Genomic DNA, 18,426 nt, shown 5'->3' with positions numbered 1-18,426 from the left:
TTAACCTTTCCACTGAAGCCTCACAAACCACCTGCAATACCCTCAAATGCAACTCCGGACAACTTCCAATCTCTTATCTCGGGCTCATTGTCGGTGCTAATATGAACCGAGTAAAGAATTGGACACCTGTCATTCAGACTTTTGAAAATCGCCTCTCCCAATGGAAAGCCAAAAACCTCTCCCTCGCCGGTAGAATCACCTTAATCCGCTCGGTGCTTGACAGTCTCCCCTCCTTTTATTTCTCTCTGTACTTGGCTCCGGTAAGTGTTTTATCCAAATTAGAATCAATCCGTAGGAATTTCTTCTGGGGAGGTACGGGCTTAAAGAAAAAAGTTCACTGGATATCTTGGGATAGGGTTATTTCGACCAGGGTTTCGGGAGGGCTTGGTCTGGGATGTCTAAAAACCAAAAATATCTCTTTATTATCCAAATGGTGGTGGAAACTTAGGAAGGATCCTAACAGTCTTTGGGCCCGATGCATTTTAGCAATACACCAGAATACCAACAATGTCTCCCCCATCCCTCATAAATCTAACCTTGTGGGAGTTTGGTCCTCCATCGCGAAACTAAACTCCCATATGGTTCCCTTTAATGTCTCTTTGGAAACTTTGATGCAAGGTAAACTAGGAAATGGAGCTGCACTGAGATTCTGGATCGATCCATGGTTGGAGAGCACACCCCTGTGTTTTACTTACCCTGATCTGTACATGCTCGAGAGACAGAAAGGATGCTTAATCAAAGACAGGTGCACCGGGGAGGGACGTTTCTCCCAATGGGAATGGAATTGGAACCATCAACCCTCTTCCATGTGCGAATTACAACAATTTGAAGATTTGCTGTGCCGTTTATACCCGATTACCATTAAGGATGAGTCCGACAATTGGATATGGAAACTCGATGAATCGGGAGAATTCTCAGTTAAATCCTTAAATCATCAGCTACAGACTACTCAGTTCGGTCCTAACATGTGGACATTCCCTTGGAACAAAACCGCACCGCACAAAGCCAACATTTTAGGCTGGAGAATTGAACAAAATTCACATCCCAACCATTGACCAGTTACAAATCAGGAACATACCCATAACCTCTCCCCAATGTTCCCTTTGCAATTCACTTGACGAAACTGCAGAACACCTCTTCTTGTACGACCCCTTTACGAGTTTGCTATGGTCTTTCGTCCAGTCATGGTGCCATCTCCCTCTTATGAAACCCACCACAATACAGCCTCGACAAACCCCACAAAACAACATCTCATCCAACTCGTTATCATTGCTTTCTATTGGGTAGTTTGGAAAACAAGAAATGACCGTATTTTCTCCAACAAAAACCCCTCCTTGCGGTTTGCCTCCACAGAAATCAAAGCACTAGTTACCTATGGTTATCAAATAGGAAGAATTCACTTGGCATAACATGGTCTCAATGGAGAAACTTCAGCTTCTAAAATTACTTGTTTAATGGTTTCTGTTTAGTTTTTTTCCTTCTTGTATTGTTCTCCTTAGCTTACACATTCCCCTGTTTCATCAGTATGTTCTTTCTGTATAACTTTGAATGAATTTTCTAGCCTCTTGCTAGACTTCATTTCATCAATAATATAATTTGAATGTTCAAAAAAAATATATTCTTGACTTCATTGGTCGAAAGCAGCACCTCAGACTCACTACTCGATAGAGAATTTTCTATTTTATTTTACATAGAATGATAAATAAATATGTAAGTATTGAACCCATGGGTGGGTCAATAGGTGATCCTGGGTCATACAGAAGCCCAAACACTTGATACAACTTTCAACTAGCACAATAAACCACACTTCACTTCATTTCTTCACTAAACCCAAAACCCTAAACATGGCATCATCGTCATCTTCCACTCTCCTCCGCCGCGCCCGCCACCTCTCGACCGTCGCCGCCACCACCGTCACAAACCCAACTCCGATGACCATTTCCAAAGCCAAATCAAAGCTCAGAACAGAACACGATACTGACAAAGCCCTAGACATTTACTCAACTGTCCAATCAAATCATTCCACATCATCTCCAGGATCTGCCCACCATGCCCAACAGATCACTGTCCGTCGTCTTGCGAAATCTCACAGATTCTCCGACATTGAAACTTTAATCGAATCTCACAAAAATGATCCAAGAGTTACCGACGAAGGTTTTCTTTCGTCGCTAATTAGGTCATATGGGATTGCGGGTATGTTTGATAATGCTTTAAAGACTTATACCCAGATGGAAATTACGAAAACACCCAGGTCTGCTTTATCTTTTAATGCTTTACTTACTGCTTGTGTGAATTCCAAGAAATTTGATAATGCACCCCAACTGTTTGATGAAATGCCTGTTAAGTATGGGTTTAAACCCGACGATTATTCGTATGGGATACTTGTAAAATCTTATTGTGATGCTGGAAAACCGGAAAAGGGGATGGAGAAGTTGAAGGAAATGGATGAAATGGGTGTGAAAGTTTCCGGGGTTACTTATACGTCGATTATACATTCGTTGTATAAGAAAGGGAATGTAACTGAGGCGGAACGTGTTTGGGATGAGATGGTGAGTAGAGGATGTGTGATTGATGTTGCCGCTCATAATGTTAGGTTGATGAATGCGGCTGATGGTGAGCCTGAGGACGTTAAGAGAATGATTGAGGAAATGATTAGTGCAGGGCTGAAACCGGATACGATAAGTTATAATTATTTGATGACTTGTTATTGTCGGAAAGGGATGATGAGGGAAGCTAAAGAGGTTTATGATAAGTTGGAAGAACATTGTTGTAACCCGAATGCTGCTACTTTTAGGACTTTGGTGTATCATTTGTGTAAGAATGAGCAGTTTGAGACCGGGTATAAGGTGTTTAAACATAGTGTGAAGGTGAACAAGATACCGGATTTTAATACTTTGAAGTATCTGGTTGAAGGTTTAGCTAAAAAGTCGAGGACTAAGGACGCCAAAGGGATGATCAGGACAATGCGGAAGAAGTTTCCTCCTAATCTTTTGGTTGCTTGGGCTAAAATCGAGAAGGATCTTGGTTTAGCTAGTACTGAAACTGAGGCTGCAAAACAAGATAGGACATAAGCCCTTTGGGATGGTTATTGAATAAAACTCGGTTTATACATCATTTTGTTGACGTGATTCAACAAACGGGAAACCAATAGCTTTCAGTTAGACTGATATAAGGCGTTTCATCTGGTCGCCGGACGTTGTCAACAAGGTAACTGAAACAAAGTTTATATTTAATAGTTTATCTTGCTGTTGAATGATTGATTTTATTTGGTTATAAGCAAATACTAATTTTGAGTTATTGTTAGCTCAATGAGAGAGCTTTTAGAGAATTTTGTTTATATATTCGTCAGTTAGAAGTTCTTTTTTTTGGTTCAACAACTGAATAATTTATCTTTCGATGTTGTACTTCGATATATGGAATTTTGGTTTGCTGCCAACTTTATGTGTTTCTAGATATGTAAGTATGTAACTTGGGAAGTGAAAACAAAAAATACGGAGTAAAAATGTGTGAGGTTATTTCTTACAAGTAAAACCAAGCATATGGAATAAAAATGTATGACGTTATCTTGTGAGAAATTGACGCTCTTTTAGACCTGATTAGTAGAGCATGGTAGCTGCTTTGCATGTTTGCATAGGGAAGTAGTTCATTTACTTTTGACCATAATTGTACCAATGACAACTGGTGATTGATTTGTTTCTACAAAGGCTTTTCTGACCCATAGTCACACATAAAACGTGGTACACTTCGGTACGGGTACGCGGTTCGGATAGGTGTGACGAATTTAGTACGGAGGGGGTAGGCTCATTTCGGTACGAGACGGTATGAAGTGGTACGGTGTACCATGTATTCGGTACGACGTACCAAAAACATAAGTAAACAAAACTTATAAATTACATTAGATAAAAGATAAAATAACATGATAAAATCCAACAAAATAACAAAACAACCGTAAAGTTCTATTTTACTCGTTTCCTTTTTCCTTTGTCATTTTTTATAAAGTAAAAACCAAGTTACATCTGAATAATTGGTAAGCGAGCAACAAGCTGTGCCGCTATCCCTTTTTGAATCGAAAAATGAAGATAATTGATAGTCAATGGAGAAATTGTAGTAGAAGATTAGAAGTTGGTGTCTTGGTGATATAAAACTCTGTAAAGGTTAGTATATATAGAAGAAACATATACATGTAAATTTAATTTTGTAATTAATATTAAATAAGTTATTTTGTTAACAAGATAGTATTAATTACAAAATATATTGGGAACTTAAAAGATACGCTCTTTTTGCCACTCAAATAAGTCCTGGAATCTTACTTTGGTAGTTGAGAAGTCAAAACGGTAATGGTACGCGTACCAATACATTTGAGTCGTTTATATTTTCGATTTGGTTTGACGTACCAATGGGAAAGGGTCACATTTATTTTACTTTTTGGTTCGTCCTACCACCCGATTCGGTTCACCGTACCACTAGCGATCGGAACGCTAGCGACTTCCGTTTCGGTACACTTTGTACCAATCCGAGATACGCGGGTTTATGAGCGGTTTATGTGACTATGTTCTGACCTGTATCTGATTCAGTTTATTTAGTCCCAACTCTCAAGTCCTTGACCCTCCAAACGTTGGATATAACAGATTGGTCGTCAAATAGATCACATTATATATACTTCAATGTGCAGTTTTCGTATACTGATACGATAGGTAGTGTTAATGCCAATTCATGTCTTCTTATTTTTGAGGACTGTTGACCCTGTTAAACGTTGAGTATGACATGAGGTCGTTGGTTTTTGTAAAGGTTTCAGGAGTAGGTTGATGATTTTTAATGCTTATCCTTCTATAAGGCTACAGACATGTTCAGTCAAGCCCAGCTAGAGATTTGTTCGGACTTAGATAAGAATAGTAATGTGTAATGACTATCATATAGACAAACGTGATGAATGAGTAATGACTATTTTTTATTTTTTCCACAAAGTACAAACAAAGCCGCAACTTATAGATGATCAAGTTGGTAGGGCACCAAGTTATTTCCCTAGTTGGTAGGGCACCAAGTTATGATCAAGTCAATGTGACCTTGTGATTTCATGATTCGGCTCTATTGTGTCATTTGTGATTTAGAAGGATATTTGGTCAATGTTTTTAAGCTTTATTCGTTATTTTGCTTACTATTGAAATTACACTTCAACTTGAACAATTTTCTAGACAAACAAATGTCATGCATTACATTAGGAACTTCAATGGATTTGCATAGTGACTTGTGAACACCTTGATGATCTAATGTTTTTCCTTTGTTTTACAATTTCCTTACATTAAAGATCCAAATTCCAATCATACATATGCATCAAACCAAATTATCGTTTTAATGAATAGAAAGTGTAAAACTTTAAAGGTAAGTTGTATTTTCTAGAAATGTTCTGGTGTTTAGATTATGCTGCTTGTGATCTCCTTTTTTTTCAACTCATAGAAACAAACTTGTATTTGATAGACAATGAAGGTCTTTGCAGGAGCCACTTCTCTGCTACTGTCACAACCTTAGCTACAAATGTTTGGTTAGTTGCACTTTAAATAGTTTGAGTCTCTTCAGACACCCCCTTGAATGGGTCATCTTTTTTCTTCTTCTTTATTGTCCGTTTCCCTTTTGATGTGAACGATCTTTCTTAGCTTCCCTTTTGATGTGAACATTCTTTCTTAGTTTCCTTTCAATGGATCGGTGGACACAACCTTTATTTGGTTTGTATGTTTATATTGCCCATGTCTCCATGCCTTCCTACCGACTGAGTGACTGCCAGTGAGTAGTCCGATACTCCGATTCATATATTGTGGACCATCTAATAGCGAGTACTTATGTTTGTTTTTGTAGAAGTTTAGTTAGAACATATTCATGTTCTTGCTCCATCTATTGTTTGGTTTTTTTCTATGGATTTTCTTCCACCCCATTCCATATAGTCCATGTTAAACGGTGATTATCTGTTGTTATCTCCAACAACCTTTCTTTAGCTCGTGATCCATAAGCTTTGATGAGGATGTACAATGGTTGAATGATGAACCTGAGACCTACAAAGGAAACGGAAGAAGATCAGGGAAGAACTTGAACCACACGTGGACATGTGGTACATGCTCCATCTCACCTCGAGCAATAATGAACTACTAATCACCAGGGGTTCATGCCAAAAGGCCAGAGTGCCAGACAAAACCCCGAATAAATCAACTTTATGAGTAGGATACGCATGAAAAGATGTAGACAAAGTTCAGTGAACCATTAAAGTTGGGGGACTGAGGGAAAAAAACACAAACAAAAGGCAAGGTATTCCAAGGTCTCAATGTGAAAAGAAACACCTGATGTGTTACAAACATTGACATGTTTTTAGACTTTAATGTGTTTTGATCAAACAGGATAAATCAAATGAAACTAATCGGCACATTCATAATACCAAACAGCCGATAATCCAAATTCTCATGAATTTAGATTTCTTACTAAATTACACTTTCTTTAGGCCAAGCAATACGAAAGTTTGATTTAGGCCAAGCAATACGAAAGTTTGATACATCAACTATGATGCAGCTATCACAATCCTTTTTGTTACTTATCAAACAAACTTAGTAATATCTGTGTGCTGAAGATGTTCTTCACTTCAACAAGATCAGACGAATATCTGTGTATTATATTAACAAATTTGACTAATATGGTAAATTTATAAATAGGGAGAAAAATAATGAACTGGCTGGTACCAGTCATGTTTACCATCATCTGTAATTCGATGCATACTTGGAGAGAAAACTCCAAAGGATTTAGGTTCTGTTTTAATGGGATAGGACTTATGAGGATGTTTTAGACAGATAAAAAGTGAAAAAGAGTGAACACGTAACTAATAGTAAATCCATCAAGGCAAAACACAATATATGGTGACAAATTCATAGTAAGCAAGCATAGTCCCCACAGATTTGGTTCAAAACAAGTTATCTCAAACAATGAACATGGGAGTAACATGACTTTGCTCTGTGGACCTTTAATCAGGTTGTAGCTACAGCCTACATGCACCCTTTTTAATCCTCAAAAGGAGAACATTACAATATCCCTATAGAGAACTGAATAAAACTTGTCAGCTCCTTTTAGGATATCTCTGTGCAGTCACACATAATGCCTAGAAAAACAATAGGATAGTTGTATGTTGGGTTTGCAGTAGTTTGCTACAGTTGTTTACCTGTTTTGGATCATGAATCACTATCTAAGATTAAGTATGGCCAAATCAAGGCAAACACGGGAAGCTGAAAGTGGCAAGGTGGATGGGTCAGGCTGATTAAGTGAGAGATACCGAAACACATCTCTTAGAGCAGGTCCAACCAGCCTAGGTTGGCTTGAACTACGAACGCCTTTATATCTTTCCATTTAGAAATTTTTACAACTAATTATTGCATTAAATATAATTACAAAAACCACGAGGGTATAATTACAGTAATAATCTAAATAAAGTAATTGAGAATGTTGTATTCAATTATGCATTAGACTATCAGAGATTGAATATGGCTAACTTTCGACTTGTTTAACCTGTTCAACCAGTGTGGATTTCATGGAAGGAAAAGTATAAAAAATTAATTTGGTAATCCTAGCCACCGGGTGTACAAGCAATATAACCTCACGGTTAAATCCTTAAAGGTAACATAACTTAAGTGCATCATTATACAACATGATAATGTATACTTAGTGGTTGATCAAGTATTATCCTGAGAATTTGTCTGGACCAGGATATAGTGACAACACCAAAAGAACTCATGGTTCAGTAACATGAAGGGGAAATTGAAGCTTACAGCATAGGCTTCACTCTTCAGGGTACAAGGCTTATTTGGAGCTTCAAGTGATGCAGAAAGGGTAGCAGAGATTTCACAAGGCAGATTTTCTTCTTACACTATAGGTTTAATAAATTCATGCTATATAACAAAACCGAAGATGTGCCGTCATTGAATTTTAGTGGTTGCTACTGGACATGCGTGCAATAATTCTTGAACAGTGCTTCCTAATTACAGATATGCGCAAGGTTTGCACTCCAAGCAAAAGGCTCATTTATTTAAAAGAAAGATTTCTAATTAGTCCCATTTTCTACTCATCCAGACGTAAAGCTCTTTAATACAAGTGGCTTGATACACCATAAAGTTCGTCTATCTGTGTTACTTTAGTAAAATGAATTTCTCAAATTAAAACACGAATGGACAATTGCTATCTAATATAAAAACGCTAATGTAAAAGAAAATTAGTAGGCAAAGAACGTACTAAAAATTCTCTTAAAATAAAGAAGAGCTCATGGTTCGGTAACGCTAATGGTTCTGTTGGTGTATACTTAGCTGTAATTTTTCACAAACAGAACCATTTTTGGCCTTAACAATTCACCAACAATCACCAAAAGAGAAATCATACGCAATATATACAAGAACTACCCTGACCTACCTTTTCTTAATATGAATACTAGGAAATTGAGTACTTACTAACAAAACTTCATTTTCCTTTTCCTTTTATGTTCCTAAGTGCAGAAATTACATCTCAAAATCCCAGATAGTCTCAGCAGTTACTTTTGGCATCAATTTCTCCTCAGCCAAGTTGACTGATGCAGCAATCTGGATGATATAAAACACCAAAATGTCAAATATATAGTTTTTTCTTCTTTCATTCATGTCACATATAAAAAGCAAATAAACAAAGAGAAAAAGAAAAACATAGCAGTATACATCAATAAGAAACCCTCTGTATTATCTATTATGTCAGAATTTACCATATAAGAAATCTTGACCACATTACCACAATACCACATGAAAGTCTTCATGAATATAGAAAGTGAACATCATCCAACTGAAAAATCAGATTCTAAGGCACCATTTTACAGAAATTATAAAGAAGGGACTTATAATAGTATAACAATAATATTCGCTATGTTTTTTTCGAGTAAATCAAGGTAGAGCTAGAGTAATATTCGCCACCAAATCCTTCTGGCTAAGTATTATCATAAATTCCTCATCAGTACTGTCTGGGCTAACCAATTTATTAAGTGCTACAGAAAAAAAGGGCAATCAAACCAAATCATGACTATCTGGTTACGAAGATATGTCTTATCTAATGCTTTCAATTCAACAAAGTCTTGACAGCAACAACAAAAAATGGCAAGAGCATTTGCACTCGCAAGAAGTTTCCACTCGATAAACATCTTCCTAACCTTCTTAGTATGATTGGAGCTGGGAAGCAAGACTGAGGCTTCATAATGTATAGCTAAAGTCCAATTAACACTCCCTAATGTTCCCAAATAACGATTACTAAAGACTAAATTTTCAAGTGGAAAAGTCAAAATGTGCCCTAGCGATTATAATGAATAAACCAGTCATCTATTCTCTCTTGTGTTACCTTCTTCCAACCTTTCTATAAATCAAATTCTTTGAAGAAACAATAAAAGAAATGTTTACTAGAGATGGAGCTATGAACACACAGCTACCCTAAAATTACTTTAAAACAATCCCACATCCATATACCGTAAAAGTATAACTCCACAAATCTGACATACAAGTGTAGCTCTGGTGCTGAAATTTTTAACAGAGTTGCTATCGAGTTAAAGCTATAATAGTATGCACTGATGGTACTTATAGAATTATGTCCACATATGACAGTGAGAAGCTATTGGAATGACCAAATATAGTGCAAAATATATGCTCGACTTGAGGATGTTATATTCACAGGCCATTTCATTCTCTTTACAAAATATACGCTCGACTTAAGAATGTCATATTTAATGGATAACTTTCTGTCAATTTCCTGGGGATATCTCTGGTAGGTTCTTACTATCGTTCCAAGTAAACAAGAATTACCGTTCCAATTATTTCTTCCTCCGTTGCATAGAATCCAAAATTCCAAATACCATTATCATTACAATGATAAAATACATCATGTACTATATATGAATCAATTATGTAACACAACATGAACTCACAAACTACAAATAACATCAAATATAGTAAAACGTAAGTTCAGAAACAACTTTACCTTAACGTTTGCACCACTGAACGATTTCGTCCTCAAATCCACCCCTAAAACCTTAGTATCCGACCGATAACAACCTCTAACCACACTACCATCAACAATCCTTCTCGAAACACCCAACTCCCACGAATTATTACCAAAATCATAACTCGGTTCGACACTCGTCACTCCTCCATGCACATAACAATACTTCACCTTACAATTCCCTAACTCAAATCCATAATTCGCCGAAACCTTATGATTAGTATCCAACATTAACATACCGTCTAACGCAGTTCGTCTATCACCTACCGAATGCGTGTACGTAAAGTTCAACGGCTTTCCTTTAACCCTGACACTATTCATGAACTGAAATCGTATATCCTAATTACATAATTAAAACCAAATTAGCTCACCATACAATACAATTATATATAACATTTTTATCATTTCAAAAATTAAAAGCCTATTTTAACTATGATGCTGACGTGGCATAGGTTTTTTTGTTATTAGGTGTCACTTAACTTTTAATTTACATTTTTATTTCGAAATGTGAACGAATTCATAAGGAATAAAAATTCTAATTTTATTTTTTTTCTTAAAAATGAAGTTAATCAAATATGATATACAATTGAAGTGAAATATGAAATTGTACCTGTTTAGGGACGTTATAGTCAACAATGAAGGAAGCAGGGTTTTCTAATGATAAAGTAACGCCGTTAACAGACGGACGGTTAGCGACGGAGTCGGCGGTGATGGAAGCGCGTAGGTTTAAGCCGCCGGAGTTGACTACAAAGGAGCCTGTGGCGCCGGAATAATCGCCGTCGTAGTTTCCGGTGAATGAAGCTTTCATCATTTTTGTGGATTACAAAGATAACGGAGAGTGACGGTGAGAGTGAGATGGTGGGAAAAGATAATGGGTTTTGATAAACCTTGAGGGGCTTGTTAGTCATTTCAAAAGATATAAGACATATCCTTATAGGAATCATTTCTTCATCTTTTCTTCTATTGTTTATCAACTTTTTTTCATTCTAAAACACTCTAAGAATACCATCTCTTTATAACCCCTTATTCTTCTTCTTACAAACACTTCAGACGTTTGTCTAAAGTTAGAAGAAACCCTTAAACGCCACCAAAGACGCACCCCATGCTACTAGCGTCTTCGGCCCTATTGGTGTCGAACACGCGTCAGACAGAGGCTAGAAGTCTTATAAGGAAAGGCCTAATGGGATTGTTTTTCAATTTGAGCTTATGAAATATGGAATTGGGTTACTTATTTAAATTTTTTTGTTTTTCTTCAAAGAGGTGGTTGAAAATGGTTTTTGATTATTAGACAAAAGAAACTTTACAAAAAATTATATTTCAAAGGACATTTTTTTAGAACGACATTGTAATCTACTTTTACTTTTAAATTACACGCATGTCTATGATGAAATCCAAGACTTTTGGAAAATCTCTATTAATTGATCACCTCAACAAATGTGGGGAGAACTCAAATGAATCCCCCAAGGTCAAAGACTTTACCAATAAGCCACCAACCCCATTGGCCAAAGAACATTTTTCATTGACGATGTTTGATATTTATTATTGTTATTGGCCTAATTGGTTAATTAAAAAATATATATATAACACAATTTGTTAAAAAAAAATTTTTAACGTTCGAATGGTCAACGCATGTTCGTCCTATTTATCTGTACGTATGTCTTTCGGGTCAGGATGTCATTTAAACTTTTAGGAAACCACGAAGGGAGGAAAACCTCATATTATTTCGTCAAACGGCAAAACGATTAATCAGAGTAAATCTTGCCCTCTCAGGTCTCGAACTTGGAACTCCCATGCCCAAGACCCTCAGTGGAGGACTGAGATATCACTGAGGTTTTGCCTCAAACCTCAATAGTTCTAAAATTACTTTTTGAAAAAGAAAAAATACCTCAAAGAATTATTAAACGACATTAGTAAGTTAATTTTTATAAGATAACTTTACTTAATTACAAAAATATTTTTACTTGTTTTAATAAATCATGTTTATGATTTGCATAGTTAAGATGTCATTATATATAAACAAAGTGAGTTACAATAGTGTTTAAAGTGAAGTGATACACACATAATTTTCACTAAATTTTCCAACAAGTTTCAACCCCCCAAAGAAAGGTAGTAGAAATCACAAAATGTCAAGTACCACTGTACCAGTAATAATTATTACTCTATTAGAGTGTACAATTTGTAATCTATATATAATCTACGGCATGAAGAAGCATGGAGATGGAGAAGACAAAGTACCAAGCTAGGTTGAGCTTTATATTCAACTCACTTGACCCTTCAATGAAAAAGTTGGCTGAAATATGTACGTACAGTGTTATTCTATCAATAGCATCCGTCCTTTTTACATAGTTTACCAATACTAAGGGATAATTGGGGGAAAAAGTTGGTTGGGTGTAAGTATGTTACCATTTCTATTAAATATTACGAACTTTGGATACGTTCTTCAAACTAACTAACTAACTAATAGCTGGTGCTAATAGCTTATAATTATACTTATATAATGTGAATTACTCGTGATTAATATCGAGGTCTATTGATTAGAAGAATATCTAAATTGATTCCAAATTTTTTAATAATTTTTATTCTTTGTTACATGATAATGAAATGACACCAAAAGAATTTAGAGCATCATTGTTTGTTCTTTATATCTTCTCTTTTAAACCTTATTTATTTATGACTGAGCTTGGATACACATCGACATTACTAGTCTTCTATGATAGTTTTATAGAAATTATCGGAAATTAATATGTTCAAGCACCCATTATACTTGATTATATAAAATTGTATGACCTAAATCACTCTGTCGACATGAACCAGATAAAATGAAAATAGACTTTATTAATTTACCTCGTTAAGTTATAATTTGACATCATTCAGTTAAACTACATATAATATGAAAAAACATATAACTAGACTAAAATTGCTCATAGCACTCCCGTAACGCCATGAATAGCGCCTTGGGGGCGTTACGGGAAAAAAAGAGTGCCTCCTTGTTGCATTTCAAATGCCTGCTTGTACTCTTAGAAAAACTCGCCCAATGTCTAGTTGTACCACCCCATCGAGCATATTTGAACTTTCCTTTTTTTTTTATGGCCAGATTTGAACATTCCATAAGAAGTGATGGTGGTGGCACGGGGTGATGTAAAATTGGGTTGTGTGACTACGTGATAGCACATTTTATTTTTCAAATTATGTCCACTACTTTCTTGCTTTTATCTTTTACAATTTAATAACTTTAAACATTTATAAGGGTAAGATAAATTAATATAAACAAAAACAATAATAAAAATAAAAAAAAAGGTTTTCTCCATAACTCTTCAGTCTATGAGGAAACCCTTGATGAATGGGATTCCATATGACACTACATGTTATGAGTTCGGGGGTTCTCATAAGTCATAACCCCTCATTCCCTTTAACCTAAAAATAAGAGTTCGTGTAGATTATTGTTTCTTTTAATTTAGGGTTTTAGACATAAATATTGATATAATTAATAAAGTTTGGATTTCTTAAACAATCAATGATCATTAAGTAGTTTTAACAATTAACTTTTTTAAAACGAGAGTTGGTGTTTGCGCGTTGTGGTGTTTAAACGGTGATGATAATATAAAACAGCAGGGGAGGAATTGATATGCGTGTGTGTAAATAGGACGGAGAAAAAGAAGTGACTCTGTGTTAGATCTTGGTATGGTGTTTGTCTGATTGTGTTTAGAGATATAGAATTATAAGTAATGTGTGGATTAGAGGCAATTTGAAGATATTGAAAAAATTAATTAAATTTTTTAAAATAGATTTCTAATTTGTATGATAAAGAGTATAGATATAGATGAATTGGAAAGGTATCAATTCGTAACTAGTACACCCGTGACTTTGAATTAAGTTATTTTCTTAATCGGTAAATCATAAACCAAACTGTTTGCAACTTTGCATTAAAATATTAACTCGTTCAATCAATTGATTACAAAAGAAATACCACAATCTTATACTATGGTGATCAAAAGAAAAAGACATACGTGATCAAAATCTTTTCGATTGCTACGTAGTATACGATGTTACAAACAGATTATAACTTATAGCAGTGTTATGGAAAGAATTATCGATATTAAACGGTGGCGAATCTTGAGATGAAGAGTGGAAAGTGAAAGTTACAAGACATAAGTAAGTTTAGGGGGTCAAAAATTAAAAGTCAAAATAGTTTTTTTTGAATGAATTACGGATTTACGGATAAATAGAGTTGGACCGCTTAAATCGTATCTTTGTAGATACACCGAGGTTTACATGGATATGTACCCTTATATACACTTCTATACTATTACATAAAAAAAATAATATTGTCTACCATGCAAATGTACGAAATTATATTTCTTTTATTTCAATTCAAATGCATTCCAGTCTAAACCATTTCACATTCTCACTTCAATTGATTGTCCACTTATACTGTTAATACATGTACTTTCTTGTTAATGTTGATTGTTATTGAAGGTAGATCATCATCATTGTCATTTGTACCTGCTGCAACATGCTTGTATAAAAATAAAATCCTATAAAAATAAATTTACAACTCATAAGAAAACGGTTATTAGAAAGTTTATGGTATCAGCTTTTATATATTCCCATGTTGTTTCTCAAACCACTTCTCATTGTCACACACACTCATCTAACCACCCCACTAAAAATGGTGAAATTCATCCTACTACGACTCTTCCAATCATGTCGAACTAAAGACCACCCTTCTACCTTACCCCGACAACAACACCACCTCCCTTCACCCGGTGAATTACCATGTGTGAAATCGTCACCATTTTCGAAACAAACACCCGAGCGATCTTCCTTCAAAAGCCATGTCTTCCGCTACGCTTCCAAGTCCACGAACCAACACGTGGACGACAACGAACACTTGCAAAGGCACGTCGTTCCTAAACTGTACGACATCGATTCTCCTCGCTCTAAAATCTCTAGTGACCACGGGTTTCAAATGCCGTTACTTCCTGTCCCTCCATCTCCCAAAAAGAAAAACCGCCGCAGTAGAAAGGTAATTTTAATAATGAATTAATATACCGTTTTTCTTTTTTTTATATTTTGAAAGGCCAATTAAGATGCTTACTAATATTGCGTTTTTAGGCACTATATATGCAAGTGAAATTGTGTTGCGAGTTTATAAGTGTCTATAACACAATTTACGTATTTTTGTGAGACTTGAAAAAATTAAACGTATCCATTTTGCATATTAATTTGTTGTAGCGGGCGTATAGTTGCCGGTTTAGCACCAGCTACAAAGTAGAAGATGAAAAACAACCTGAAATCCTTACTAGAAGCTTCTCAGATGAGCGATTACGACCGAGGCACAACGTAGATGTTGGAGGCGGTGAGGTATTATCGCCAGAGTGGGGTTCCCCGGCTAGATTGTCTGTGTTTAAGAAGCTAATGTCATGTAAAGTGGATGGAAAGGTGAAAGAGAGCTTTGCAGTAGTGAAGACATCCGACAATCCATACGAGGATTTCAAGAAATCGATGATGGAGATGATTGTTGAGAACCAACTGTACGAAGATAGTGATTTGAAGCAACTTTTAGAGTGTCTTTTGTCCTTGAATACCCGGTATCATCATGGTGTGATCATGGAAGCTTTCTCCGAGATTTGGCACACCATGTTTATTGATCACTGAATCTAAACCCTTTAATTAATCAACTATCGACATTGTGGTAAATATGACTATGTAAGTATCGTTTGTATTAGTACTCTCTGTTTAAATTTTGTAGACGTGTCTAGAAAATCTCAAAACTATGTTTATTAATTTGCTCGATCTATTGGAGTATAAGGTTATGTCAGACTATCTGCATATCTGGCCTAACCTTATACTCCAATATCGTTTAACTAAAGAATCGTTAATATGTACATCCTATAGAAAACGGGTACATCATATCAAGGTTTACGTTTAGGTCTTGGTCTTGCCATATATCGAAGTGATTAATAAAAATGAGGACATGCAATAATTAGGTAAATTTGTTTTTATTTAATGACAAGTGATGAAACATATATAACATGATGGAGGACTAGATCTGGTTGGGACAAGCAAGTGTCACTTCAGAGTAACTACCGCAGTAGGAATACTGTCGTTTACCTGATTCACGGTCAGTAAAAGTTATCATATTCTTTTCCTAGGAACCAAGTGATTGATTTGTACTTCCTTACTCTTTCCTTTTCTTTTTTTTACCGCGAAAGAGTAAATAGTTTAAATCATTTAAGAGCATTTAAAACTATTACTAAAAAAAAAAAAAAAAGCCTAACGTTTATTAAAAAGAATCATCAAATCTGCGCCTTTAATTAAGATGCAAAACTTAGTAATCAAAGCAGATGTTAACTACTACTCGACTACTCGTATTATAGTGATTCTGAGACTGTCTTGAATTCAAATCCTGGCGTGAGCAAAATGTTCCTAGGAATAGAGACAGAGGTTTTTCTATAATGGGTTTCCTCTGGAATTTGAGTTGGATGTATGAAGAGGCATGTCGTTAAACTCAAATTTACCGGTGAAAAAGACAACGGCAAATTGCACCTCAAATTAGTGATTAAACATTCATGCTCAGGTCAAAACAAAGTTTCCTACCACCTTATTTTATGTTTTATGATTCATTTGCTAAAAGAAAGATTATTATGCATTTTTTACTGAAGGTGTCACTACTCATAGTGAAGTTTACCTTTTTATTTCAACAAAACTTTTTACATGAGCCTATGTTACATCGTCCTTCATCTTCGAGATTTGTTTTTATATCGGTCAAGGGTAGACACAAAGTCTTGGATGTGTGCATCTTACATGACCATATACGAATTTTGTTTCTTTTGCAAGTAAATAAGCGATTATAATTGTATAAAGATACAAGTCAAATCAGACTATAATGTGTGTTTTCATATTAGCATAACAATATTTATGAAATGCCCGTGTCGCTTAAAGAGACAAAAGTACAAATAACTATTTCACTCGTGAGCAATAAAATTAAATTTATCTTGGTTTTCAATGCTTATATTCCGTTGTTTATAAAAGAGAAAGAAATGCTAAGAGAATTATCGTCTATAAAATGGTGAAATATCGATTCTCAATCAAATGGTGAAATACCATTCAATAAACGTATACAGTTAATAACATTATTGAATAACCGACCCGTTACTAGTTCTCCATCTATCGGTTAAATATACTCGTATTTATTTGTTGATAAATCTAGTCTATGTATGATAGTATTTGATAAAGTACCCACATATCCATCCTGTACATAATATTGTTTTTATCTTTTGCTTTCTTTATTAAAGGGAAATGAAAGTAGACCACTCTAAGAAGGGACATGATATTAAACAGTGCTTTATTTCTTTTCATTAATCATTTATATAACTTTTCCTTTCTATAAATATAGACAAGACAAAAGCTTTTGTTTTATGTATACCATATTTATTTTTAAAAAAAATATTAAATGTAAAAGTTGTATTTAACGTGTATAAAAAGCTATTGTATTTATTTTATAGTGATTGTTGATTAAATGATGAAAATACACGTTTGCTCATCTTTGCATATAACCATAATATTAACTAGGGAGATGATAAATTTTTTTAAAAGAATAGCCTAAAGATCCTTCTAACTATTAGATTTAGACATGTGGCAAAATCAAGGGGTGAGATTGGAAAAGAGATTTAATTAGTGGATAACACTTAACATGTTTTAAAGCTTTTAGGAGAATTTTTAGTTTAAGAGAATTAATCATTTTCCTATTAGGGAACTAACCTTATCTACTTTTCACTATATTATATGCTCTGTTTTTTTTAATGAGTTGGCATTATATTATATATTTCATAAATTTGTAGCTTTCATATAATGCATTTTTTGAGATATGTTCCAATGACATCATTCTCACTTTTATTTATTAGGGGGAGGGAGTCGAAGGGGAGGGCTGAGCGAGATGGGTGCGAGCTGGAAAGGGTTGAGCAAGTTATGGCCGCCATTCACGCGAGCTCGACGGGGAGATGGGGAAGCGAGCTTGGAGCTCGCAGGGAGATGAAGGAAAGGGGTGAAGACAGGGACCGGAAGTGGCAAGTTTGGAAAGTTCCATTTTGACCGTTAGAAAACCAAAAGTGGAAGAAAGAAAGCGTTAGGGACCAAAATTGCAATTATGCTGAAACTTTTGTGGTTTTTTTTAGCTGCGTAAGTGTTTTTTTTTTAGTTGCTTATTAATAAAAAATTAATAAGTCATTTTTGTTTTTTGTTGTTCAATTATGCTAGGAACGTTTTTGTTTTTTTGGTTTGTTTTTTTTTTTTTTGCATAATATAAACTTTTTTTTAATTATGTAATGTTTTACTTTTAAAATGTAATGTGTTTTAAGTGTTATGTAATGCGTTTTGTTATTAATAAAAGATATA

At 35.0% G+C, this 18,426-nt stretch overlaps 3 protein-coding genes across 3 annotated transcripts; 2 read left to right on the top strand and 1 right to left on the bottom strand.

The window, feature by feature from the left end:
* Positions 1-1,783: 1,783 nt before the first annotated feature.
* LOC122604044 (pentatricopeptide repeat-containing protein At4g36680, mitochondrial) lies at positions 1,784-3,359 on the top strand. Its single transcript, XM_043776937.1, has one exon. It carries the CDS (start codon positions 1,845-1,847, stop codon positions 3,069-3,071), a length of 1,227 nt encoding a protein of 408 aa, XP_043632872.1. The 5' UTR covers positions 1,784-1,844; the 3' UTR covers positions 3,072-3,359.
* Positions 3,360-8,253: 4,894 nt separating this feature from the next.
* Positions 8,254-10,879, bottom strand: LOC122605654 (outer envelope pore protein 24A, chloroplastic-like). Its single transcript, XM_043778608.1, has 3 exons — positions 10,640-10,879; positions 10,009-10,368; positions 8,254-8,597 (listed from the first exon to the last, which is right to left on the bottom strand). The coding sequence occupies exons 1-3, from the start codon at positions 10,838-10,840 to the stop codon at positions 8,517-8,519; spliced, it is 642 nt and encodes a 213-aa protein (XP_043634543.1). The 5' UTR covers positions 10,841-10,879; the 3' UTR covers positions 8,254-8,516.
* A 3,788-nt stretch (positions 10,880-14,667) lies between these two features.
* LOC122606254 (transcription repressor OFP7-like) lies at positions 14,668-15,776 on the top strand. The gene is made up of 2 exons (XM_043779218.1): positions 14,668-15,055; positions 15,265-15,776. The coding sequence occupies exons 1-2, from the start codon at positions 14,699-14,701 to the stop codon at positions 15,685-15,687; spliced, it is 780 nt and encodes a 259-aa protein (XP_043635153.1). The 5' UTR covers positions 14,668-14,698; the 3' UTR covers positions 15,688-15,776.
* The last annotated feature ends 2,650 nt before the right edge of the window (positions 15,777-18,426 follow it).

Source organism: Erigeron canadensis, chromosome 6 (assembly GCF_010389155.1).
Source record: "Erigeron canadensis isolate Cc75 chromosome 6, C_canadensis_v1, whole genome shotgun sequence".
In the NCBI taxonomy this organism is placed as follows: domain Eukaryota; kingdom Viridiplantae; phylum Streptophyta; class Magnoliopsida; order Asterales; family Asteraceae; genus Erigeron; species Erigeron canadensis.
This window is presented reverse-complemented; position numbering and strand designations above follow the sequence as displayed.

Coding starts and splice junctions, on each gene's coding strand:
- LOC122604044 (XM_043776937.1), top strand. CDS start 1,845: ATGGCATCATCGTCATCTTCCACTCTCCTCCGCCGCGCCCGCCACCTC.
- LOC122605654 (XM_043778608.1), bottom strand. CDS start 10,840: ATGATGAAAGCTTCATTCACCGGAAACTACGACGGCGATTATTCCGGC. Junction 10,369..10,639: donor ACTATAACGTCCCTAAACAG/GTACAATTTCAT, acceptor TTATGTAATTAG/GATATACGATTTCAGTTCAT. Junction 8,598..10,008: donor TCAGTGGTGCAAACGTTAAG/GTAAAGTTGTTT, acceptor TATATCATCCAG/ATTGCTGCATCAGTCAACTT.
- LOC122606254 (XM_043779218.1), top strand. CDS start 14,699: ATGGTGAAATTCATCCTACTACGACTCTTCCAATCATGTCGAACTAAA. Junction 15,056..15,264: donor AAAACCGCCGCAGTAGAAAG/GTAATTTTAATA, acceptor AATTTGTTGTAG/CGGGCGTATAGTTGCCGGTT.